At 58.1% G+C, this 26,412-nt stretch overlaps 1 protein-coding gene across 2 annotated transcripts in view; it reads right to left on the bottom strand.

The window, feature by feature from the left end:
- ZC3H3 (zinc finger CCCH-type containing 3) overlaps window positions 1–26,412 on the bottom strand; it is a gene marked incomplete at both ends in the record, with an annotated part of 90,366 nt that overhangs the window by 35,323 nt on the left and 28,631 nt on the right. For both annotated transcript variants that reach the window (XM_080693830.1, XM_080693831.1), the window contains one exon: window positions 20,262–20,415. In XM_080693830.1, the coding sequence (XP_080549956.1) occupies window positions 20,262–20,415 (154 nt within the window). The remainder of the gene's footprint in view (window positions 1–20,261; window positions 20,416–26,412) is intronic.

Here is a 26,412-nt window from a genome sequence, read left to right as displayed (position 1 = left end):
GGCCACCGAGGTGCCGGCCGGAGCTCCCAGGGCCCCTCAGGTCCTGAGGCTCTGCTCAGTTCCCGGTCAAGGGCAGGGGCCACAGGAAATAAGAATGAGGTAGAGGATGGCAGCAGCAGTCACACACAGCAGGAGCAGCATGGCGGGGAGGCAGGGGCCACAGGAGCAGGGGCCATGGACCTTCTGACCCTTAGAGTCAGGGTGGGGACCCTACAAGGTTGGCTGGAGCAGTGTCTGGGCCTCAGGGTACCCTGGCTGCTGGTGGTGCAGGAGATGGGCAGGCCAGCTGGGGAGCGGAGAAAACCAGGGAAGCATTTTTCAGGAAATGGAGCACGGTGTTTGAAGCCTGGAGCTGAGCTAGCGGGAGTGCGCAGTCAGCAGAAGAGGCAGCTCGCACGGCGAATCCCCAAGTAGGTCAGGCGGAGCCGCCGTGACAGGCGCTAAACTGCTTAGCGGGGCTTTCCACGGGAAACGACGACCGCCCCACCGCGCCACTTAGCTGGAGAGGCCAGTGTGCTTGCGGCCGCTGTGTGGGCGCATGCGTGACAAGGCCCAGCCCACAGGCTTCTCCACTGGCCTGCACCACACAGCCTGGGCCAGCAGGAAGGGCCCCGCATCTCAAAGGGTCCAGCCCGGCAGACCCAGGGCAGACCCCAGCATCCGAGGCTCCTGGGATGGAGGCAGTCTTTCAGGAGGGTCTGACGTGGCCAGGGGTGGGCAGAGCAGAGATAAGAGGCGCAGGTGAGTAAATAGGCTCATTCCCACTGACTGTGCCCAAGGGGCCAGGCCTGCCTCTGAACTGCCGAAGCAGAAACTATCAGCTCAGTAGACCAGGCATTACAGTGCTACGGCCTTCTGATCTCCAGTGACTGTCCTCCACCCATATACCTGGCTCCTCTAACCCACCACGGCCCACACCCCTTCCCCCGAGCATGGGACACAGGCAGCTCCCAGCACCCCCCTAGCCCCGCTGTAGCACCATGACTGGGGCTGTCCCGTCTGCAGCTGTACTCCCCAGTAGCACCACCTTGGAGACCATGTGCAGTGACTGGCCGACAGCCCGGCTTGCCAAGACATGCCCCTAGCAGGTGGGCAGGTGGGCAGGTGGGCTGTAGGCCTGGGAGGGAGCTGGGGCCAGGCTGGAGGTCTGGGGTACCTGAGAGGGAAGGACCCTGGCTCAGGCAGCACAATGGGAGGCATCGGGCTCGCCTTGGCGGGGTCAAAGCCAGGGAGGGCCAGATGGCGAGGACAGGCTGATGGGGCACCAAAGCAGGCTCTGTTGCATGCCTGAGGACTCCGTCAGGGTGCCAGGGACCCCGGGGATGAGCAATGATCCGGGGCACCCTCGGCAGCCCCACTGCACGGTGGGGGGACACCAACGGCACTGCCTCTGCTACCAACGCCACCGCTCCACTCTGAGGCCAGGACTACTTTATGTATTTTATGTGCTCGCATCTATTCAATCGGTATTTCGATCAATGGATGCATTACAAGCTTTCCCTTTAAGAGCCTAATAAACAACAAGATGGAAAGTAAAATTCTCCATAAAATGACACTTTTAAAAATCCATTTCAGCGAAGCTATTGGTGCTTTGTACATATAGCTGCAAAAAACAGGTATTGCTGAGCCTTAATGGCCCTACTCGGGAGGGCAGAGTTCAACGTGATGGGCAGAGGGCTGGGGCCTGACAGTGTGCTTGCCCTTGGTGGGCCTGCTTGGTGTGGGCACCAGGCAGTACCTTCAATCATCTGTATCCGGTGCTGCCCAGGACCCACTTGGTACGTGCCAGTTGGTGGGAACCCGCAGGCCACTGCTGTCTGAGGGGACTCACAGCCATACTCCTCCCCTGACTCAGGAGATGGCCCTCCTAGGATCATACAACGAGTCCAGCTGGCTGCCCTGGTGAGGGTGGAGACCTCAGCAAGCCTCCCGCAGCCCCCAGGAGTCTTACGATGACACGCTATCCATACAAACACCAGAGAACAGCCCACGGGCACAACAAAGTGTGTTAGATTTCGAGGGTGAACAGGTGACTGATGATGAAGTAGAGATGTGGAAACCAACACCCTTCTTAGACATCAGCAAAACCAGGCAGCACACAGGCAGGATCACACAGCAGGTGTGTGGCCCCACGTGGAACAGAGCATGCTCCTGAAGCACTGTGGGCAGGAGCCACGCAGAGTGAGGCTGGGTCCCGGGTGGCACGGTGAGAACACAACGTGATTTCGCTGATTTGGAGGGCGGTTGTTGAGGGATGGCTGAGAGCATGACCCAGTGCCCCTAAGGTCCACCTGGAGGGACGAACACTCGGCAGTAACTGGGAAGTGCGTCCACAGCAGGACGGGGAGGCCAGAAACAGCCCCACCAGGCATGTGGATGACAGCTGATGCTCCAGCACACTGAAGGGTCAAGGGGCTCATCTCAACAAACTTGGGGAGACGAAAGAACCTTGATCCACACCTCCTACTTTTGCACAAGCAAAACTCAACCCCAGAAGGATGACAGAGAGCTGAGCTTGGTGGTGTACAGCTATAATTCTAGTACTTGGGAGACAGAAACAGGAGGATTACAGGTCTCAAAAACTTAGCAAGACCGTTTCCACATTAAAAAAAGAAAAAGAAAAGAAAAGTGGGGTATAGCTTGGAGGTAGAATGCCCCTGAGTTCAATTCTAAGTGTTAAAGAAAAAAGGGCCGGGGAAGTAGCTCAGTGGGAGAGCACTCTTGGGTTCCAACCCTACCACCACAAGTACAGAAAGATCACAGATTTAAATGAGCGCACTTATAAAAATAAAAGACTGATCAAGCAGACATCGTTTAAAAGCAAGCCCTAGGGCTAGAGGTTTGGCTCAGTGGTAAGCACGGGCAAGAAGCACTGGGTTCCATATGTACAAACAGAGGCAAAGGCCTCCACAAAAAGCACCGCCACAAAGCACTCGGGGAATGAAACACCACACCTTGCCCTGCCGGGCACGGGGCACACCTGTACTCCCTGGACTTGGGAGGCTGTGCCAAGAGGCCAGCACGCAGTAACTGAGCAAGACCCCATTTTAAAATAAAAAATAACAGGCTGACCGTGCTGGTGCACACTTTTAATCCCAGTACTTGGGAGGCTGAGACAAGAGAATTGCAGGTTCAAAGGCAGCCTCAGCAACTTAGTGAGGCTCTTAGCAACTTAGTGAGACCCTGTTCCCAATTAAAAAATAAAATAAGGCTGGGGGTATAGCCCGGAGGTAGACTGCTCCTAGGTTCAATCCCCAGTACTGCAAAAAGTAATACTAATAAATAAGTAAACAAGTAAATAATAAAATATGCCTGGGACTAGCTCAGAGGCAGACCATGTCCAGCATCATTTACTCATCAAGGCATGCAAATTAAGCCCTCAGGGTGGTGTTACCACACCCCACCTGCCTGCTCCAACAGGAAAGGCTCAGGAGAGCTCCCTGGAGCTGCGGGACAACTGAACACAGCAATGACTACAGGCTGGGAGCCACCGCAGGAAATGGGCTGGCCTTATCTACTGAACTCAACACCACCCCCTGGAGGCAGCAGCTTCACAAAAACAAGGCTCAGGGTCAGCGAGAGACTGCCCAGCAAGGCTTCTCGAGAGCAGGGCTGTGCACAGCCACAGAAACAAGAAGTGTGCCGAGGCTGTGCACGACAAAGCGGGGCCGCGGGGCACGGAGGACTGGGCCACTTAGGAGCTGTGGACGCTGGCCAGCTTGGGCTGCTCTGCGGGAATGCCGCAGGCTGCACGGCATCAACAGTGCACTTCCCGAGGAGCACGCGAGTCCGGATCAAGGTGCTGGCCGCCTGGGCCCTGGAGGCCGCCGCGCACTCCAGTGTGGCTCCTTCCTCCGTCCACACGTCCTAGTCTCTCCTCCTTCCCATAGGCACGTCAGTCTGAGAGGATCAGGGCCAGACACAGTGACCCCCCTGACCGCGCGCCTTAAGTCGTGTTGGGAGTCAAGGCTGCGACTCGTGGATCTGGGTGGGCACATCAGGCTACAGCAAGAGGTGAACGAAAGGAGCGAGCGCCTCCCTGTGCTCCTCCCGCAAGCCCAGGACTAGGCCCAGGGAGGTGAGAAGCGGTGCCGGGTGCACAGGGCCTAGGAGGGCTGGTCTCGGAAAGCCAACACTGTCTTAAGAGGCTGGCAGACCTAGGGCACTAAGCGCCTCCGGTATTTTAGGTCCTCACCAACAGAAAAGTAGAGCTGATACACTGAGGAACATGGCCAAGTGACTTCCGGAGTGCTGAAAGGGCCTCAAAGTCCAGAGAAATGGGCGTGAGCATGCACCGCGGCCGGCCCGACAAAGACCACGCGCCAGACTCAAACGAAGCTGGACCACTCAGTCTGCATCCAGGTGTCTGGTGACCGCTGACATGCCTGGCAGGAAAGCACCAATCCGCCCGACGCTCCTGCAGGAGTCCAGCCTGGCTCTGCCTAAACCAGGGCCAGCCCTGATCACCAGGCCCAGCAGCGGCCCCTACTGTACCTAGTGCCCCGGCACACGCCAGCGTCACCTAGACGAAGTCTCGGGCACACCACGGCAGCAGGAGCCTCTGCCTGCCACTCTGCTTTGCCCTCCCCTCGTGCCTTGCAGGCCCCGCTAGCACCTGCGGGCACTGCCAGACACATGCTGCTCTGCCAGGCCCTGCGCAAGCAGGAGCCAGGAGGCCAGGGCTAAGCCACCAGGCAACCCCATCCCGGCTGCTCAGACCTGCACCTGCAGCCCCTGGAAGAGCAGGAGCCGAGCCCCACAGGCTGGGGCCTGCCCCCAGCTCAGGCTGACTGCAGCACGGGAACCGCTGCCCCACCCGAGCCCACCCACCCTCTCAGACCCCAGCAGAGGGGAGTTGTGGGCCATAATTTATGCTCCCCGCCTATGCTTTATGGCTTTCTTAATTCGGCTCCTGCTACTATTAATGTAGTTAATGCTGAGATTATATCTATTTTCTGGCGTCAGGCAGTGATTTATTCAAGCCATTTTTCCGGTGGAGGCTCCCACGCTGTTAAATCAAGCGCCTTGCCAATTAAGTGCTGACTTGGGAAGTGGACGCAATCTTAACAGACATCCCACCGCAAATTACACCGGGGCCGCAGGCCCTGGGGAGTGGGCAGGCAGCCACGGCACCCTGCTGACTCCTGGCAAGCCAGCAAAACAACAGACCTGGCTGGCCGGCTGCACCCCAGCTGCCTCACAGCCAGCCGAACATTTCCCACAACACTCCCCTGATGCCTCCACGATCTCCATGTGCCCCAGGTGGCACCTGTCACGGAGGGAGACCTCTGACAGCCTGGGCAGGGGCAAGAGCTGTGCAGACGTGAGGTGGAGAGGGGCGGCCTCAGGAGCCAGGGCAGGAATCCTCCCACAGGCGCAAGGAAAGGCAACCCCATGGGCTAGGGAGAAGTCGTCACCAAAGTCCCATCTCTGAAGATATGAGTGCTACAGGGACGAGTGCTGCGAAGGACACCCTCGCCGCTCCCCTCCGACAGACGTGGGTGCTCCAGCACCTGCAGCTGAGTGGCTGCTCAGCCAGGCCCAGCACAGGAGGGATGTGGAGAGGAGGGGGCCACCTGTGAGCCCCGCCCAGCCCAGGGCCCCTGCCCCGCTCCTGCCTCACAATGTCACTACCCATGCAGCCCTCTCACCCACATCACAGCGGGCCGTGGGCTGTGGCCACCCAGGCCCTGAGCGAGCACTCAGCAGGAGCCCTCCTGATCCTGGGTGGCCCGGGCAATGGCTGTACCCACCATCACCGGACCTCGGCCCCATGCAGTAAGGCCAGTGGGATGAGGTCAGTTGGAGGGTTGATAAATGTGAGGAGTTAGGTATGATATTGATTATTTGACCCATACTTTACTACCACCTCTAAAACCAGGGTAAAAGTGCCATTTAAAACAGTATTTAATGGTGTAAGGCATCTGGGTGGCACTGAGTGACAAGGATAACTTGCCTTTTGATGTGGGTGTCTCCAGTCCCTCTGCCCCATGCTTCTTCCAAGGACTGTCCTTGCCTGCCCTCCCCATGGGGCTTGGGCAACTGCAGCCACACACACATGGTCCTTCCTGTTGGTCAAGGGCGGCTGGGGCTCAACACATGGGATCCCCTTGGGCCCCACAGGAGGAACCTAACAGGATCTTTCCCAGACTTCCTGGCAAACATCTCACAAGACGAAGGGAGGTGCCCTCCAGCGCTGTCACCAAATCCCCAAAGCTCATCCCTATGGGTTGCTGCTGGACCACAGGGGCCACGATGTGGCCTGCGGTTTAGCTGCGGCAGTGGCTCACCAGGGGCTTCCTGGGTCCTGCCCGAGGCCTCTCCCACAACAGAGATGGGACAGCCACCCATAGCCCGGCCCTGTGAGGTCACACCTGTACACTGCTCCCCACAGGACAGCCTGGAGACTGTAAAGGCAGGACCCAGGCTGCACACAAACCAGTAAGGACAAGGGGCCAGGCAAACTGGCCCACATCTGTAATCCCAGCATTTGGGAGACAGAGAGAAGGATCTCAGGTTTAAGGCCTGCCTCAGCAACTTAGTAAGGCTGTCTGCAATGTAGTAAGACCCTGTTTCAAAATGAAACAGGGCTGGGGGTATAGTATAGCTCAGTACTATTAAAGGGGGGGCAAAGAAGTCAATTTCCTATTCCGGGGGCCCGAGTCCCTGTGCTACACACAGGCTCAGGACCCAGTGCCACCACCAGCCCCTTGGAGGCCAGCCCAGATCTGGAGCCCATGAGTGTGCCGGTGGGTACAGAGAGGGTCCCTGGTGCTCTGCCCACCCTAGCCCGGCAGGCAGCCGTCCTCGTGCAGCAGGGCCTAGGGGCCTAGGCTGTCAGGCAGGGGCATCATCCAGGCTCTGGGGTGTCTCTGCCTCCCTCTGCCTGTCAGCAAACCCCTTGGGGGCACTCCCTCCTACCCGTGCGGGGGCCGCAGCACCAAGGCCCAGATGACAACTGGGAGAGAGGACTGCGGACGAGGAGTGAGGGCAGAGAGGGCATGCTACGACACAGCCACAAAGAAAGACAGAGGCAGAAGAGAAACAAGACACGCACGGGCACGCGGACAGACAGAACCAGGCCACACGGTACTCAGAGACAGACAGAGGCCCGCAGGAGACGGCCGGGGGAAGAGCCTCAACAGAGCCCAGCTCAGGGCTGCAGGCCCTGTCTGGGCAAGACACCTGCCGAGCCCAGGCATCCTCGCCACCGCCTACGGGGCCCACAGCCCAGGGGCAGCCCAGTGGGGTTAGGGAGCAGGCAGGCATGTGGCCCATAGGGCCATTTCAGGGCCATGGCCTAGCAAAGGGCTGACTGTCGTGGTGTGACCCTGCGGAGAATGACCCTACGGGTGCACCCTGGCTCTGCCCCGCCAGACCTGTGCTGCCTTGGGTGGCAGCCGAGGCACAGAACAGGGGCTCTGTGGCTGCCCTGGGGGCGTGCTCTGAGAAGCTGCCCACCCAGGTGGGTACAGTCTGGGCAAAGGAACTGACCTAGACCCACGGCCCAACTGGCTTCCTGCTGATGTGAGAGGGCCTGAGGAGGGCATCAGCGCTTGTGTGGCACCGCACCTGTTGCACCGCTCACCAGAAGAGCAAAGGGGGCGGGCAGCCAGAGTCTTCACCACCGGGGCCAGCTGGGCCCTGGCACCCTGGGCTCCCTCCTCAAGGCCGGGGCTCAGCTTGGATGTGGCTCACCTACCGGTGAAGGCTGGGTTCTAAGATCTCCAAAAGAAAGTCCCCTCCCTCCTTCCTTCTAGAGGAAATCCTAGAGGACCTAGCTGTCCCTCAGAGACACCCCAGCCTTGGTGCCAACTGGGGCCAGCTGATGCGCTGGCGAGACTGGCCCTCCCCACCCCACACTTCCCCGAAATCCAAGAGCAGCCCACAGCCCACATCCAGCTCAGGAGGGCACCAGCTCAGCCCTGCAGCCCCAGTACTGCCGAGGGCCCGAGCTAAAAGCCTGCCTGTCTCAAACAGAAATAAATAAATAACCACAGTGCGCTCCAAAACGACTTCCAAATTAAGAGTTGCCGCCGCGCTGTCAAGCCCCTGCTAGCAGCTTCCATGGCACCTTCCGTGCAAAAATGCATCTCAGCCCATTTATTAGAATGATGAAGGCAAAGGGATCTAAAAATTGCACTCCTTCCTTAATGAGCAGCCGAAGGGATCGGTAAGCATAATTCCAGAGGCCAGTAATATTTTATATAATCGCCGAGTGGTTTAAATTGAAAACCCCCAACTGAATCAATATTTACTGCATTGAAACGAAATGAATAGTAATAAGTCACTAAGCTCCCTGTCCTGTTTCATAAAATAAAAAATTATAAAAATGAGCACAGGCGCACGGAGGCCATCACATTAACTTTTACAGCACTCGGGGAGCCGTAACCGCCTGTTCTCATAAAATAAAATTCTAAAAATCCTGCTGGAGGAGACCTGCTTCAGCACCACGTGGGGAAGCCTGGGGCAGGGCGCACCACGCTCCTGCACAGAGGTCAGAGGGCCGCGTCTGCAGGCACCCGCCACCACAGCGAGCGTCCTGCACTGGTCTAGTTACCTGCTCTCTCGAGTTCCAGAGCGGCAGAACATGGTGAGCAGCACTGGCAGTGGGGATGTGGGGATGGACGCGGCCAGCCGGCCTACGTCTCTGACAAAGCTGAGGGCCGCGGGGGCCTCCAGACAGACACGTGGGGACAGCAGTCACAGGAACGGGAGCCCCTGTGCCGACTGTGGGACTCCTGCGAGGCAGAAAGCTCCACCAGGGCTGGCTCAGCAAGGGAAGGAGAGGCACAGGGCCTTCAAAAACTAAAGGCAGAGCCGGGCGTGGTGGCGCACACTTGGAATCCCAGCATTTGGGAGGCTGAGACGGGAGGTTCGCGGTTTGTGAACAGCCTCAGCTATTTAGTGAGGCCCTTCACAACTCAGTGAGACCCTGTTTCAAAATAAAGAATAAAAAAGTGGGCAGGGGTTGTACCTCAGAGGTCAAATGCCTCTGGGTTCCATCCCAGACCTGCAAAAAAAAACTAAAGGCACCCGGGCATGGTGGCACACACCTGTAATCCCGTACTGGAAGGCTGAGACAAGAGGAGCGCAGGTTCAAGCCTGGCCTCAGCAACTCAGCAAGATTTTCTGCAACCTAGCAAGACCCTAGGAATGAAAAGACAACTCCTACTGAAAAACACCCACTCCACACATGAATGGGTCTTTCTCGAAGGCTGAGAGCAAACGGCCTTCGAGCAGCCTTCCTCGAGGTTGAACACCATGGGTCACCAGGGGAAGGCAGGGAGGCTGCCACACATCGACACCCACTGAAAGGGGACAGAAGGCGTCCCGTTGCTCCGAGTCAGGCTGGCTAGTCTTGTGTACACTTAAGCGTATGTCTTCCCCTGTCCCAGCAGCCGCACAAAAAGGGAAGCGAAAGCGCGGGCACATCTGAATACCCCACAGCCCTGGCCACAGCCCCCGGGGGGGAACAGCTCAACCATCTATAAGGGACTGCAGGCCAGAGCGGAGCAAGCAAGCTCACTCCTTGCCAATGAGGAGTGAGCACAGACTCCAGCACAGGAACGCGAATCAGACCACGCAGAGCCTGGAGACGCTTGTACCTGCAGCATCCCAGAACAAGCAATGAGCCACTGTGCAAACGTCCAACCGGGGCTGCCGCCAGCGCTGGGGCGGGAGCTGGAAGGAGCACAAGGGGCAACCCAGGGTGGTGGGACTGTGCCTCCGTGAGGTGTGCGCTGCACAGCCGCAGGCAAGCGCCAAGACCCACAGCCTGGACCCGCAGATTTCTGTATCTAACCATGTGAATCTGACCTAAAGAGAGAGCCGCAGGGAACACGGAACTCCAGTCAGTAGGCTCACCTTTCCCCATGGCATCAGTCAGTCAGCAGTTCTAAGACCGTATTTCAGGCTCAAACAAATGAGCACACAGACCGAGGCTGACGGAGGGCCTCCCCACAAACACAGAACAGGGTGGCGTGGCGCTGGCACCTGAGTGCAGTGTGCGTGCACGTGGCAGGAGTGTGCGCCCAGGCCCGGGGCTCGGCACACATGGCCCCCAGCAATGAGGGGCTGTCCTGCACACTACAAGCAGCCGAGTACCCTGCACTGCAAGGAGCCAGGGTCCTGGAGAAATGGCCGATCCCAGGCCAGTAGAAGGAAAGTCGAGGTGCACCCGAGACACCTTGCTGCACAGGAAGTGAGAGGGTGTCTAGAGAATGATAGGACTGTGTCAAAGGGCCCGGGTCGGCCTGAAAGGGCTTCCCCAGGAAAGGGGGGGGGGCAACTGGGGTCCGCAGCAATTACTGAGCATAACAGATTCTAACCTATAGAATAGATAGGACCCAGGCCCTTATAAGTAAACGTACACATAAGGAGTCAAGGGGGACTCCTTACAGGAGAGCCACCTAGCAACACAGAAGGAAGGGGGCTGGAAGAAACCAAGGGAGTTAGAAGAGGGGATGCATGGCCATAGGGAACAGGACACTGGGAAGTCCTCACTGGCCGCCCACCGATCACTGAGGACCAGCACCTTGGAGGCGGGCAGCAGCTCCTGGTCCAAGTGGCTATGCAAGGCTGCCTGCTACCCGCATACCAACATCTGTACAGCTTTCCTGACAAAGCAGCGGGTCCAAACACAATTCTGAGAAGCTGTCAGACGAACCCAATGGAGGGGCAGACCGCCACAGACCGGCCACTCCTCTCCACATGTGCGAGTCCAAGGCCAAGTGAGGCCCCAGAGGCCCTCCTACCCAGAATGAGGGGACAGATCCAAATGGCTGGGTGTAAGGGAGCGCAACACTGAATGGCGCAGTGTGCAGTGGAAGCTTGAAGAATACGTGGGAGTTCTGTATGCTACTTCTGCAACTTGTTTGTACATGAAAGTGTACCAAAATACAGTTACCAAACAAATTAAATGCAAGAAACTAGTTAGGAAGGGAAATGGAAGTAAACCCAGGACCCATGCGTAGGGTGCTGCTGACACAAACAAGAAGGGGCCACCTACGGCGCACCTGCGCCAGGAGCCCCGGCCACACCAGCCTCAGCAGGCAGCCGCCCTGGCTCGGCCTCGCTGCCCCACCAGGCTCAGCAGCTGTGCTGCGGTCAGCAGGGCCCCAAGAGGAGCTAGGCAGGGTGGCCGCCGGCCATTTCTAACCCTCACACTGTCCTCCAGGACAGCCCCTCTGCGGGAAGCGGCAGAGCCTGTGCTGGCTTTGCCTGGCCCCCGGGCAGGCTCCTTGGCGTCTCCCAGGGCAGTGCAAGCCAACTCCTCTTCCAGGGGAGCCCCACTGTGCCCGCAGCCCTCTACTCACTGGCGCTTCAGCTGCACAGATCCCACGAGTGGTCCTGGCCTGCTGCAGCCTCAGCCTGGGCTGTGACCTGCTCAGGTCTGGCCTCTGCTGAGCAGCATCGTTGGGCAGGCACTGGGACCATGCCTGATGGAGGAGTAGCAGGGCCTGGGGGGAGCCATGGTCCCAAGGCAAGCCACCAAAGCCTCCTCGTGAGGGCCCTGCTCTCAGCACGTAAGCCACCTTCTGAGATGCTCCCCAGTGAGGGCCACGGCTCTACCCAAAGCTGGGAGTGCTGAAAGGCTTGGCAGAGCAGACTCCAGGCCTCAGGGGAGGCCCAGAGCAGAACTGGGTAGGTCCGGGAGGCCGGCTGCTCAGCAGCACTGGGGCCTCCGCACCCAGGGGCTTCGCTGCAGAAGCAGCCTGTGAGGCCCAGCTCCGCCCTGCCCGGCCCACCAGTGTGCGACCTGGAAGTCCAACTTTTCACTGGAAGGGAAAGGAGAAATGGGCTGGGGCGAAGAGAAGACGGGAAGAGACAGCTGGAGCCAGGCCCAGGCCTCTGCTCCATCTCACAGGGAGCTTCCAGGCCACGCTAACTCCAGTGCTCACAGCCTCAAGACCAGGACCCTACCCCTTCCGGCCAGCGGGCGGCCACAGCGGGGCTCCCTCACCTCACTGGAGACTCACACCTCCACTGCTGGCTTTCCCTGGTGATGTGCTCACACAGCCTCCGGCCAACAGCAACCTCCTGGGGACCAAGCAAGCAGGTGCGGAGCGGCAGGGCCCTTCCCCCATTCCTGGGGGGGTGTCACACAAAGGCACCCACCCATGACCCTGCTCAGCCCCCCATCGAGTGCAGCAAGGCAAGCCCAGCCCAGAAGAGGAAGCACTGGGCAGAGGCCGGGGGCCCCAGGCCAGGCCAGCCCTTCCCGCAACACAGAACCAGGATCACCCCTGGGCCAGGCTGCCCTGGCCACACAGGCTGGCCTGAAGCCGCATCCTGGACCAGTCCTGGTGCTGGCACACAGCATAAAAGCAGCAGAGGCCCTCCCTGAGGTGGACACTTTTGTTTTTAATAGAATCAATTCAAATCTCTGCTACTCCATTAACCTAAACCAGAAACACCAATCTCATTTTTTTTTTTTTTTTTTGTGGTACTGGGGTTCCTGGAAGCCCTTCTACCTCCGGGCTACACTCCCATACCTATTTTTACATTTTCATTTTGGAAACAGGGTCTCCTAAGCCAGCGCACGCGGCTGGCTTCGAACCTGCGCGATCCTCCTGTCTCCGCCTCCCAAGCGCGGGGATTACAAGCGTGCACCACCACGCCCGGCAATCTCATTATTTTTAAGCCTGTTTACAGGGCCTCTTCAGGCAGTTTGCATGAGCTACTCTCAAGCAGAGCCATCCTGGGACTCTCAGCCAGCAGCCAGTATTTGGGGGTCAGACGGCACCAGGCACAGCAAACAGCAGGGTTTTGGCGCTTCCTCCTGTGTCCTGAGCTCTGCGTCCAGGGAAGTGGGGGAAATAGGCAGACGCCTGGGAACATACCAGCAGATGCACACAGTCTCGTGACCCAGGGGCTGAGGAGTGCCCGCAGTGGTGCTGCCACTCGGGCAGGAGGGCACAGCCCATCCTGATACCCTCCCGGCTGACGCGGCACAAGTCCCCGTGGGTCCCACCTCTCCCTCCAATCTCCCAGGCCTGTCCTCTCAGCAAACATTCTGGGCCCTTCTCCAGGTCCACAGGAAGGCCCTCTGGTGTGCCTCTACTCCACCAGTGCAAGCCCCCACCTCCAGATGAGCCTTCTGGGAGCCCCACCATCCCGGCAGCCAGGGTCTCAGTGTGTACCCCCGGAAGCCATCCATGAAACCACCTGCCTCCTTTGTTTACCTGCTCCTGACCACCCTCCCGAAGGAGACCGGCTGCGCCGATCCAATCTCTACAAGCCGAGGGGACTGGGGAGTGCCTCTGCATCCTGCCAGGGGTGGGCTGAGGGCACGGCGGCCGTTCCAAGGCAGTGCAAGACCCGGGCGTCAACAGGGAGGGAAGCAACACTTCCCATGGCACACTGAGGGAGAGGACACTGGCCTCTCAGGCGTCACCGGGCACCTCTCACCACAACCCTGTGACATGGCAGAAGGCTGTGGGGATTCTTGTGCCACCTGGCCTCAGCACCACATGCTCGGCCCTGAGCTGCATGCGTGTGCCCCTCAAAATCCCTATGTTGCTGGGCATGGTGGCACAGGCTTGTAATCCCAGTACTTGGGAGGCTGAGACAGGAGGATCACAGGATCGAGACCAGCCTCAGCAATTTAGTGAGGCCTTCTGCAACTTAAAGAAGAGACCTTGTCTCAAAAAAAATAAATAAATAAAAGATAAGAAAGAAAGAAGATAGAATAGGGCTGGGAATGTAGCTGAGGTAGAATGCCCCTGGGTTGCACCCCTAGTACAAGAAAAAAAATCCTTATGCTGAAGCTCTAACCTCAATGAGATGGTATTCAGAGATTCAGAGATGGGGTCCTTGGGAGGCAACTAAAGGTCAGCAGAGGTCCTTAGGGTGGGGGCCCTCAGGATGGGATTAGTAGCCTTATAAAAAGAAACTCCAAAGCTAGGCATGGTGGCAGACACTTGAATCCTAGTACTTGGGAGGCTTAAGATGGGAGGATCACAGGTTCTCGGCCAGCCTCGGCTACTTAGTGAGGCTTTCCACAACTTAGTGAGATCTTGTTTCAAAGTAAAGAATAAATATATATATGACTGGGAGTAGTGGCACAAGCTTGTAATCCCAGCATTCGGAGGCTGAGACCAGAGGATCACGGTTCAGAGAGCCTCAGCTACTTAATGAAGCTCTCCGTAACTTAGTGAGACCCTGTTTCAAAATAAAGAATAAAAAATAGGGCTGGAAGCCGGGCGTGGTGGCACTTGCTTGTAATCCCCGTGCTTGGGAGGCTGAGACAGGAGGATCGCGCAGGTTCGAAGCCAGCCTCAGCTGGCTTAAGAGACCCTGTTTCCAAATAAAATATAAAATAGGTCTGAGAGTGTAGCCCAGAGGTAGAAGGCCCCCGGGTTCCATCCCCAGTAACACACACACACACACACACACACACACACACACACACACACACAAATAGGGCTGAAGTGTAGGTTGGAGATAGAATGCCTCTGGGTTCCATCCCCAGACCTGTAAAAAAAAAAAAAAAAAGGGCTGGGAGTGTAGCTCAGAAGTAGAATACCCTTCGGTTCAATCCCCAGTTCCCCCCCCCCGCCAGAAAAAAACAGAAACTCTAGGCCAGGCATGGTGGCACACACCTGTAGACGGAGGAGCTCAGGTTCAAGGCTGGCCTCAGCTACTTAGCGAGGCTCTTAACAATCTGCTTCAAAATAAAAAATAAAGCCAGGCGTGGTAGCGCACGCTTGTAATCCCAGCATTCAGGAGGCTGAGACCAGAGGATCACGGTTCGCAGACAGCCGCAGCTACTTAGTGAGGCCCTCTGTAACTTAATGAGACCCTCTTTCAAAATAAAGAATGAAAAAATAAGGGGGTGTAGCTCAGAGGTCAAATGTCCCTGGGTTCGATCCCCATACTCGCCAAAAAATAAATAAAAATAAAAATAAATTCAAGCAGAGCGTGGTGGCACATGCTTGTAATCCCCGCTCTTGGGAGGCAGAGACAGGAAGATCGTGCAGGTTCGAAGCCAGCTGGGCTGGTTTAAGAGACCCTGTTTCCAAAAATAAAAAAAAGTATAAAATAGGTCTGGGAGTGTAGCCCAGAGGTAGAAGGGCTTCCAGGAACCCCAGTACCACCAAAAAAAAAAAAAAAAAAAAGAATAAAAATAGGGCTGGGGTATATCTTGGAGGTAGAATGCCCCGAGGTTCCATCCACAGTACCACAAAAAAAAAAAAGAAAGAAAGAAAGAAAAAAAGAAAAGGTGACAGTTGGCAGCCTGTCCACTAGGCTGTGGGTGGGCGAAGGGGCAGGCTCCATCCTCGCCATACTGCACTAGACAGAGGAAGTTGGGGACGTTATCCTCTAAGCCTGGTCCCCTGACCTGGAAAATAGGCCAGCCGCACTGGCTTAAGAGACCCTGTTTCTAACTATAAAAAAAATAGGTCTGGGAGTGTAGCCCCGAGGTAGAAGGGCTTCCAGGAACCCCAGTACCACCAAAAAATAAATAGGGCTCAAGAGTATAGCTCAGAGTATAGCCCCTGGGTTCCCTCTCTAGCACTACAAAGAGAGGTGGGCACGCCATATGACCTCTCCCTCCCCTTCCCCTCCTTCTTTCTCTCCTTGCCTGGGAAGACACAGTGAGATGCCCAGCATGCCAGGGACAGGCCCCAGCAGACACCAATCTGCCAGCACCCTGATCTCGGCCCCCGGCGTCAGGGTCAGCTAGAGGCAAGCGCCCGCTGCTGAGCGCGTATGCGGCGGGTGGTGCTGTCACAGCAGTCCCTGACGAGAGCAGTCCCACGTGGAGCAGGGCGGTGGCTGGCGACAAGGCCATGTGGGCGCACCTGCTCATTAGGGAGGCCCGTGAAGGGAGCACGCAGGAACCGGGGCCACGCGGCAGGCACCTCCCATCCCAGGCTGAATCCTCTTTAATGAGACGTCACTTTGGAGACGCGTTCCAGAGCCTTTCAAAATCTAGGCCTAAGCCTCGTCAAACCACAGAGAGATTACTTAAGATTTACCGCACAGACACAAAATAAAATAAAATAAGGCAGCCAGCAAGCAGCAGCCCTATGACAGGACCATTTGTAGTCGGGATGGAAAAGCCTCCCGATTCATCTGCTTAAGCACAGTGGCTTCTGTTTATTTCGCACTTTCATGTCAAATGAATTTGGGGAGAGAAAAAAAGTGACAGGCAGTTTAAGGATATAAGTCACACTTCAGCTTCAGTCCAGATTAGTGAACTTGGAAGCCGGCGAGGGCAGAGGCAGATCCACAAATCTTAGGACAACGAGGAAATTAACTCTACCCGACGCAAGCCTCAGCCCTCCGTCAGTGGGCTCTCCAGGGCTCCGCACTGGCTCCTGCCTTTGCACCCCAGAGCTCAGGCCCACATGGAGACCCTCTGCGCCCTGAGCTGGGCCTGGGCCTGGCTCCCCAGGGACGGCCCACGCCAAGGTAGCAGCGGTGCACCGTCCTTAGGACCAGCGTGGGGGCATGGAGGGCCAGCAAAGCAGTGTGTGCAGTGGGCTCCAGGCGGCCCACGTCCTAAGCCACAGTCCCACCAGTCCTTGGCAGAGCAGCCCAATCTAGACCGCATCATCCGCCCCACACCCAAGCAACCCCAACCCCAGCCGCAGATGCCGCCACTCGACGGGCTGCTGTCCCTTCACACCGTCTCTCTGCCCCTAAGCTCTGTGTGCTCACCTAGCAAGCAACCCCCCCAGGGCCTTGGCAGGCGTGTCCATCCTCGGAGAACCAAGGGCTCTGCTCAGTAGGGACAGGGGCGGGCGCTGGCCAGCTGGGAGAATCTGAAGCCACTAGCTGGCTCCAGCTGACCTTCTGTGCCCGCCCCTCCATGTCAAGCCCGGAGAACGCCAGTGGTAGAAGGGGCTGCCTGTTCCCTCCTAAGAGCATGACTGTCAACATGGCCCACAGTGCCTCCGGCGCTGAGGGTAAAACCACCTCGCAGGGCAGAAGAGCACGCCTAGAGACAGCAGCCACAGCTGCAGATCTGTGCCGAGCACCACCCACTGCAGGCTCCAACTGCGCAGACTGTGGGAAAGAAGAGTTTCTGGCACTTGCCTCAGGCGGAACAGGACGATCACCTGGTGTCCTCTCCCCAGAACAGAAGCTGCATCAACAGCTCAGTGTTGGTGCCGAGGACCTCCCACCTGGCCAGCAAACAGCGGGGGGCACGGGTGCAGAGAGGAGGCAGCAGGGTCAGGGAGGCTGCCTTGGGCAGCAGGAGTGGGGCCTTGCCACACACTGCCCTGCATCCCCTGACCCTGCTGAGGCTCCAGGGCCCTCGAGGTGCAGGCCCTGCCCTGTGCGCCACCAGAATCAAGCCTGGCAAGCCTTCCAAGAGGGCAGAGACACGCCAAAGCCCCTGCCTGTTAGGGAGGGAGTATTGGTTGAGCCTGGCAGGCCCTGCTCTCCAGGGAGCACTGAGGCCTGTCCTGGACCCCTAGATCCTTCTTGCCCCTCAGCTGCCCATGGCCTCTGCCCTCACCACCCTCCATCCTCTCTGCAGCGAAATCTGAATGATACCGTTTACAGGGTCTGGTTGGGGAAGGCTCTGAGCAGGAAGAGGCTTGCCAGAGTCACTCAACCCACTGGGGTTTCCTTGGGGCAGCAGCCACCCCTCTACCCATCACATCCCTGCTTCTTTCCTGGAGTGACCAAATCTCCCAGCACAGTGCGTGTCTGCAAAGCATGGGCAAGGACTGTGCCATGGCCATGCTAGCAATCAGCCCACTCACGGCCCCTCCAGGAGCATCTTCCCTCCAAGGTAGGGGAGAGACCTAGGGACCCAAGGAGAGCCCTAGTGGGTGGCCTGCCTTCCTGCCCTCCCTCTTCCCTGCCTCCAGCTGAACCCAGGGGCATTCTACCTCCAGGCTAGACCTCCACCCCTTTTTTATTTTGAAACAGAGTCTAACAAAGTTGCTGAGGGTCATGCTAAGTGCTGAGGCTGGCCTTCAAACCTGCAATCCTCCTGTCTCACCCTCCCAAGTACTGGGGTTACAGGCGTGCAGCTCCACTCCCGACTAGCAGCCCTGCTCGCTCATCGGTGAGTGGCCCTGGCGGTGGTGGCCTAGCTTGTCCCATTGCTAGGCTGCAGTGTCAAGGCCAGTGAGGGAGCCTGCCAGCCAACGCAGGCAGCCCTGGCTCTCACAAGGGAGAGGCAGTGGGAGAAGGCCCAGCTCGGCCACCAGCCCCAGACAGGCTCTTCCTGCCGCCTCAGCAAGCCAGCCAAGACACAGGGAGTGGACGACAGGCAGGCAGCTGGCTGGCGGCAGTCACAGCAGGCCCAGCCCACTGGCAGCCACTGTTCCCAAGACTGCTCAGCTCAGCTCCCTCTCCCAGCAGGCCCAAGGGTCCCAAGGGCTGGGCTGGGCCAGGGGCTGGACAGGACCAGGGTGAGGTGGTCAAGGAAGAAAGAGAAGGCCCCGCTCACATACCCTCCTGGGGTAGACTCCACCTGAGGAGGCGCCTGTGCTGGGAGGGCTCTGAGGCCTGAGACCCGCGGTCACCGGCACGGTCAGGCCACCAGACGTGGACTGACTTCCGGCCTCTATCGTTGCCCTCCTGGTCTCCCGCCCCCATGCTCACAGTGGAGCCATGCCCGCCACCACCTTCATACAACAGGACACCTAGAACAGCTGGCCTACCCTTCCAGAGCCCCAGCTGAGGCTTTGCAGGAAGCCATACAACTTGGGGCTGATATGCACGTGGCCCCCTCACCCCTACCAAACCTGCTCGCCCAGGAGGGCCTGGGCACAGTGTCTGCCAGTGACCCCTTGAGGCCCTCCTAGACCCGAGAGCAGGGCTTCCTCAACCCTCAGAGGCGGAAGGGAGAGGTCCGCTGGGTCCCTGAGGAAGGTCACGGCAGGCCCTCAGCCATGACCCTGGGAGAGGGGGGATGTCAGGCCAAACACTGGCTTCAGGAGGGGGAGGATCTCAAGAGTTGAGAATCAATAAATCTGAACCTCATTCACGATGATCTGGGGCTCTTATTAAGTAAATTAATTTAAGTTAATTTAGCTCGATCATGACTCCCGATCACAGTGATTTAGTGAGGGGGAAATTGCATTAGGAAAGGCCATGCTCACCAGATAGAGGAACGGAAGAAAATTAGATCCACTTAGCAATGTGAATTAATATGGAAATAGCAGGTGTAAATTTAACCTTATCGAGAGAGTAAAAATTATCTTCATAAATTTGTAGAAATAGCCCCCAAGATGCTTATAAATCTATTTAAAACAAAAATATTACAAAAAGTGCAGTAAAATTAATTTAAAATATACTTCCAGCTATTGCCTCCAGAAAAGTCAGAAGCAGGGCCGAGCCTCACACAGCCAGGAGTAAAGGAGGCCGCAAACCTTGGTCAGGTGAGTGGTGGGCTCGCTTGCCACAAGCCTCCGAGTTGGTGTCCCCTGGGCTGGCCTGGAACCCTCTGGACAGAGCAGGAACAACTATGGCCAGGCAGTCATTGCTCCAAGGGTAGCAGGCCCCTGGACGTGTGCTCAGCCCGGTGGGTCTGCCCCGCCATAGTCACTAACCCTCTCATGTCCCCAATTCCACCACTGCCTGCTTCCCGCCTACCCATCAGGCCTCCCCAGACCTAGAGGTAGACACTTCCACTTCAGCAAAAGAAGGGCCGTGCCCTCCAGAGCCTGGCCTCCTGGAATCCAGAAGGTGGGCCACCTCTATCAGTGGGTGGCAGGGTCTCGGCTGTGGGCCCCAGAAGAGAAGCCCAGAGCACGTCTCCAAGCCCCCACCCCCACCCCCGCCTGCTGCTCTCACACACGGTAGGGACAGCAAGGCAGCCATACTCAGGGCAAGACCCTGAGAGGAAGCCTGGATGAGGCAGAGAGGGGCCCCACTACCACCTGGACAACCAATACACCGCCAGCTTCCAGACATACTGCTCAGAGCCAAGCTTTTCTCGCCACAAGTTTCTCCTAGAAAGACGCCCAGGGGCAGCTTATGGTGTGAGCCCCAACCATCGGGGTGGCCTCTGCTCCCCCAGCACAAGGCCCAACAGCTAACGGGCATGCAAGCCACTGCAGAGGACATGCATGCATGTGTACCTGCGGTATACGTAGGCTGGCCATGTATCGGGGCACAAAAAGCTAAACACACAGAAAAGTTAGGCTGTTTGCCAGCTAACAGCTGTACGCCATGCTGCTCTCTGGGGGACACTGGGTTTCTACAGCCCTCAGGCCCCACTGCAGCCTGAGATGCCCAGATAGCCCAGTGCACAGGCCTGCAGGAGCCTGACCAGGTCTTCCTACCTGGAGAGTGAGAGCCGCCGGGACCGCCAGGAGGGAAGAGCCAGGGGGAAGGGTGGGGTGCTGAGAGGAGAAGCCGGGGTCTTCTTGACGATGCGGTAACGGCTCTTGATCACCTTGCTGGTGGGTGGAGTCCGCAGGGTGTGTGTGGTGGACACTGCAGAGAAAACGCACAAGGTTGGTGGCAGTCAGCAAGGGCCCCAGGGGCCAAGAGCTGGCCTCAAGGCTGGCCTCACCAGCATACCCTCAGGGGTTACAGGGCTCTCCCAGCCCGACTCCAGTCTGGCCCCACACAGCCCACATAAGCACCCAGAAGGCCTGACAGCCAAGGTCAGGAGCTGGCCAATGTGGCAGGGTCTAGGCCCAACACATCCTCACAGCTGCCCAACAGGCAGGATGGACTGCTGAGCGACTACCCGCCGGGAAGCAGGAGACCAGGCCCCAGGTGACCCGGAAGCAGGAGTGCCAGCCTTCAAAGTCCAGGGCGGAGCAAGGCCCCTGCCCTATGCCCCATGTGTGGGAGGGCCCAGAGAGGGCACCTTCTCTTCAGGCGCCTCCCACCGCCGTGCCCAGGCAGATTTATGTACTTAATCACTGTTTTCATAACATTCTGCAGGGCGATATCCACAGCAGCTTTTTTTCTTGCTGAATGTTTCATGCAATTAGCAGGGATCTGTTTTGCCTGAGTTCCCTTCCACTTGATAGCCGGCAATTTCTCCATAGCTTCGAGGAACGAGTCTAATTGCCCGACTTTCATAATGTACAGCTCTAACTGCCCAGATAATTAAAGCTAACACGGCCACCGCTCAGGGCTGCTCCCCTCCATCCCTGGGCTCAGGGCCCCAAGCGGGCCACCCTGAGCCCAATGGCCTTGCCTCCCTCCCAGTCTAAGCCCAGCTTCCCCCGCCCTGGGGACCCTTGGTGGCACCCAGCACCCCATGGCTCCTGAGAACTAGCACCAGCAGGCCTCCTGAGGCCACGTCAGCCATGTTGCTCTCAGGGAGGCTGGGGACAAACACCCCACATCTACTAAGCCTGCACCTACACAGCCAGAAGTGTCATCACCTCTCCTCCCCAGATGCTAGCAAGAGCCCCTCCATCATATGCCCCCCCCCAAGCATCACACACATTGGGTGGGTCGGGGCGAGGGTGAGAGCCACCCCAGGGAGCCCTCCCCACCCTCCTGCAGCCCCTCAAAGGGAGGCGATGCAGGCTGTGCATGGCAGCCTGGCTCAGGGAGTGATAGGCAGGGCGGCCCTGAGCGTGGTGGGCACGAGAGCCACTCCTGGGCCTGAGAACCAAAGGCAGGAGCCAGAGGCAGCCGCTCGCCAAGACCAGATGAGGCCAGGCTGGAGTACCCCACCCAGTACCCTACCCTGCCACCACCCAGCAGGCCCCCAGCACCTGCCGCACCCCTCGCCATCTGTCTCCCCGTGTCCTCCCCACTCCTTTCCTCTCTCTCCCTCTACCCTGTCTCTCTTCTCTTCTCTTCTCTCCCTCCCTCCCTCCCACCAAGAACTGTGGCTCGAGGACAGGCAAAGGAAAAAGAGCTGAAGAAAAGAACAAAAGTCCTGCCTCTGGGACTGCCTGGTGCTCAAGGAGGCCAAGGCCAGCGGCTCACTCTGAGCACCGCCACCCCCCACACGCGCTCGGGACACAGGGGACTGCAGGGTATACAGTGGGCGTCAATAAATAAATGTTTGTTGAATTGAATTTTCAAGGTCTTACAAGCAAGGAGAGACCAATGAAAATCAATAGTAGCTTGTTCCAACTAAGAGCTCAAGAATGTAAGATTCCTTAAGTTATCAATAACCCCGAGCCGACCCCATCGCCAGCGAGCCCAGCCCCAGGCTCCTTTTCCGCCCAAAAGGACAGTAGCCACCTGGCCCCACTCCCGCCAACCCAAGATGGCTGGGTGGCAACCGGAGGGAGATATGCCCACTGAAAATAGCTCAGAGCCCCCTGCCTGCGCGCCCAGGTACGCAGAGAAGTCTCAGGCTACCACTGGCTGGTCAGCAACCATTCAGACCACATACAGCTTACGGGCCTCGCAGCACTGCCCTTGACTGCTTCCAGGACACAGATCACAGAGCTATACCCCCTTGGGGCCACACGACGAGCTCTGCCATCCCCCTTTCAGTACTGTAGCCCTTCCTGCAGCCTGGACCAGGGCCGCAGACCAGCTGGGCTCCACTCCCATTCCCAGTGTACAGCATCCACTGTCTAAAACCGCATTCTCCTGACCACAGGGGTCGAAGCCCACCCTTTTTCCCTGGCCAAACAGATGCCATATCGTATCTCCAGCACAGGACCAGACTCTGAATTCTAGAAAGCCCCTCTGCGTGGGGCGGGCCTGTGCACTGGCACTTGGGTGGGAGGCAGCACCTAGGCCGAGGCCTCTAATGGGTCTTCACACCTGCCAGCCCGCCAGTGTCGGTATGAACATGTTCCTGTCCCTGCAGCCAGGTCAAACCCCTTCACCAACTCACTGCATTGACTTCAGTGCCCACAACAAAAAAAAAACAGCAGGTAATAAAGCGGGCTCCCTGGCAGAAGGCGGCCCTGGGCCCTGTAGTCTCGAAGGATACCGTGAGGCTTCACTGAGGACAAGTGGAGCCTCACCCTCCACAGCCTGCCAGACCAGAGTCTTGTCTTGCCCAGATGGGCAGCTCAGATGCGCTTGTGACAGGGACCCTGGAGGGCACAGCACAAATGCTCAGATGGGCTGTGGGGCCACACCAGCCAGGGCCCAGGGCTCCTGAGACTGCCTGGTGTACAGGGACCCCGAGAGTCGGCCGGAGGGCGCTGGGCCCCTCCAGTGGCCAGGTGCAGAGCTCAGGGCTGCAGGGCTCAGGGCTCGCACACTCAGGGGCAGCCCTACCCTCTCTCTGAGGACACAGGCGGGCACAGCCCACCCCTCCTTGCTGGCTGAGGGGTTTTGTGTAGATAATCATGTTATTTAGATAGGATGTTGGTTTAATTCCCTTCATTACAGACTCCCAGGGTTGTAATTTTTTTTCTCCGCATGATGTATCCCCCATGGCACGCTTCACTCAAATCAAGCCCCTCGTGCCTTTATTGCCGACGGTGCCCGCGCCGCGTTATCAGGCCCACACACGCAGCCCTCTCCGCCCGCCGTCCGGAGGTCACTTCTAATGACTAATCGATCTCATTAGCTTTCCTAATTAAAAACTTTACTACCGCAATGGAAGACAAACTACAGAAAAACTGCTGGTATCATATTTGAATGGGATATGAGCCCCATCTATCAGAAGGCTCCAGCGCCTGCCCGCAGCACTGCCCCTCAGCTGGGGCCTCCGGCCTCTGGCCTCCCCCTCCCAGGCAGGGCAGAGGGCCAGCCGGAGGACATCAGAGCGTGGCTGTGTGCTGAGCGCCTCACCAGAGGGCAGGCCACCGGGAGGGAGGCCACAGGCCCAGGGAGGTAGACTGCACGGGTCGAAAACCCGGCCGAGTGTCCGCTCCGACTGCAGCGCCTGCCATTCGCAGGCTCTCCCTCTTTGGCAGCCCCACCACAGATGGCAAAGCCCATCAGATGGAGGTCATGCTCTCTCTGTTTTAGTGTAGGAGGGAGTTGAGAAGAAGTTCAGATTTTTATAGAACTTTAAAACAAATTAACTAAGAAGAAGCCAGGCGTGGTGGTGCACGCTTGTAATCCCCGCGCTTGGGAGTCAGAGACAGGAGGATCGCGCAGTTCGAAGCCAGCAGCGCACGCTGGCTTAGGAGACCCTGTTTCCAAATAAAAAATGTAAAAATAGGTCTGGGAGTGTAGCCCGGAGGTAGAAGGGCCTCCAGGAACACCAGTACCACCAAAAATAAATAAATAACTAAGAAGAAAATGAGTTGCTGTGCCGGGCGTGGTGGCGCACACTTGGAATCCCAGTACTTGGGAGGCTGAGTCAGGAGAATCACAGGTTCATGGCCAGGCTCAGCTATGTAGTGAGGCCCTCCAAACCTTAGTGAGATCTTGTTTCAAAATAAAGAATAAAAAATTGGGCTGGAGTTGCAGCTCAGATGTAGAATGCCCCTGGGTTCAATCCCCAGTGCTGCAAAATAAAAATGAGTTGCTAAGTGCTAATTTCATGGCTGGTTAATGGAAAAGATGGAACTAGAGCTACTACCTGTGCAAAGACCAGCACAAGACCGCCGATCCGGAGGAGAGCCGCTTCCCCTCCACCAGAGGCTGTGAGCAGCTGGCTGCCTGCAGCACCACCCGCCCCAGCAGCTACCACAAACAGCATGGCTCCGCAGAAGACAGAGCCACTGAACACGGAGCCTTGCCCCAGGCAGGCGGCCGCAGCTTCCCGCCCCAGCCCCGGCCTCGCTGACCACACCTGGAGACGGAGCACAGGCTCTTCCAGGAAGCAGGCAGGTAAAGCAATAGACCCTGTACTGAGGAGGCTGGCACCGAGGGCTCCGGCCAGAGAAAATGCCCTGTTCTAGAATCCCCTTCACCCCGGTTGAGGGATGGGGACAGCTAAGGAAGAGGTGAGAGACTGGACCCTGAGCACACCACTTGCTAGGATCAGCCATGAGGCACCCGTGCCGGCAGAACAGGAAGGAGGATGTGCCCTGCCACCAGGGCCTAGGAAGCCCTGCCCTGGTGCTGAAGCAACAGCCCTGGGGAGCAAGCCAGGCAGAGGCCTGGCCGCAGCAGGTCCATGGGCACCCAGCCGCCATGGACATGCAGAATGGGCCTGGTGGGCAGTTGGTGCCGGCTCCTCAGGGCCGCTGCGTGGACCACCCAGATGGAGAGGCCCTCCTGGCATAGGACAAGGAGCCAGGCCGCAGGGTGGGTGAGGCACGCCATCTGCTGCCTGGCCGGGCTCTCCATCCGATTTTGGTATGATTCACTCTCTTTGTATGTTGCCTGATCTGCTCTTTACCAACGGCTGCCCTGACACTTCTTCAATACCTCGAGCTGTCTATACCCTTCACTGGCTAAAGACAGCTCTGAAAGGCTGTCGTGCTCAGCCCTCTTAGAAACCGCATTGATTTCTGCTCCCCTGCCCCATAAACCATCCTCCCTTCCTGGCCAGCTCAGGTCCCACCTGGCCTGTCTGCCCGTCAGTGAGGCCCTCTCCATGGCCTCTGACGCCTACCCAACACAGTTGCTCCCTCTGCTCCGGCTCCGGCACACACGGCCTCAGCCATTCGGTGTGGGGAGGCAGTTCTGCAGGCGCGCTGCAGGGAAGCGTGGCAGCGGTCTCAGGTCTGCTCTTCCCCTCCTGCTTTTCTGATGAGCTACCAGCCCTGGACTGCTCAGGACCTGGCCTGCATGCTGGTGCCTGTGATCCAAGGGAGGTCTGAGTACTGGAGGGAGAACCACCACTGGCTGGCCCACTGGCATAGGTGGGTGGGTGGCAGAGGGCTGCAGGGCACCCATAGGCGCCTGGAGGGAAGGCAGGGCCAGGCAAGGCCCCGGGGCAGAAAGCCAGCAGGGTGGGGCTGCCTCACCTCCCTGTGCCCATCTCCCCTACAAGACTTCCTCCTCTTCCTCAGGCACTGTCCCTGTACCTGCGGCTCAGGTGACCACACCATTATCCCCACAGATCCTAGAATATGCTAGGGCCAAAGCAGAGACGTGCTCCCAGAGAAGCGACTTCTCACAATTAGCTGCCTAATTAATCACACTTAAAACAGTGTTCGGGGTGCCAGGAACACACAGCGGGCGAGACTGGGAAGCGACCGTCCAGAGGAGCTCTGAAACTGTCTTCCAAGGGCAGCAGGGGCTGCAGCTTTCAGGAGCAGGCAGTCCTAGGCAGGGGCACCCTGGCTCCTCCTGGCAGAAGTGGGAGGAGAGCTGGGAGCAGCTAGGACTTGGTCCAGCTCCCGTGCTGCCTCAGAGCTACTGCCCGCTCGCCGGGCACTCAGTAAGCACTGCCATGCCCAGGCTTCTTCCCACCCCCCTAGGTGCCTGGCTCAAAGGTCCAGGCTAAGGGAGTGTTCAAGGGCAAAGGCTGGACGGCGGGCAAGGTGGGGACCCCTGGCCCAGCTGGGCCCAGGATGGACAAGGTCCAGACCATGGCAGGAACAAGGAGGAGCCTGAGCTCATGGCTGCTGGGCAGACCCTTGGAGGCTAGGGAGCTTGGTGGGGAGACTCCCAGCCCCTCAGGCCTCCTGCTCCATCCATCCG

Source organism: Muscardinus avellanarius (genome assembly GCF_963383645.1).
Source record: "Muscardinus avellanarius genome assembly, chromosome: 4".
Classification (NCBI taxonomy): domain Eukaryota; kingdom Metazoa; phylum Chordata; class Mammalia; order Rodentia; family Gliridae; genus Muscardinus; species Muscardinus avellanarius.
The sequence above is the reverse complement of the archived record's forward strand: the minus strand, read 5'-3'. Positions and strand labels throughout refer to the sequence as shown.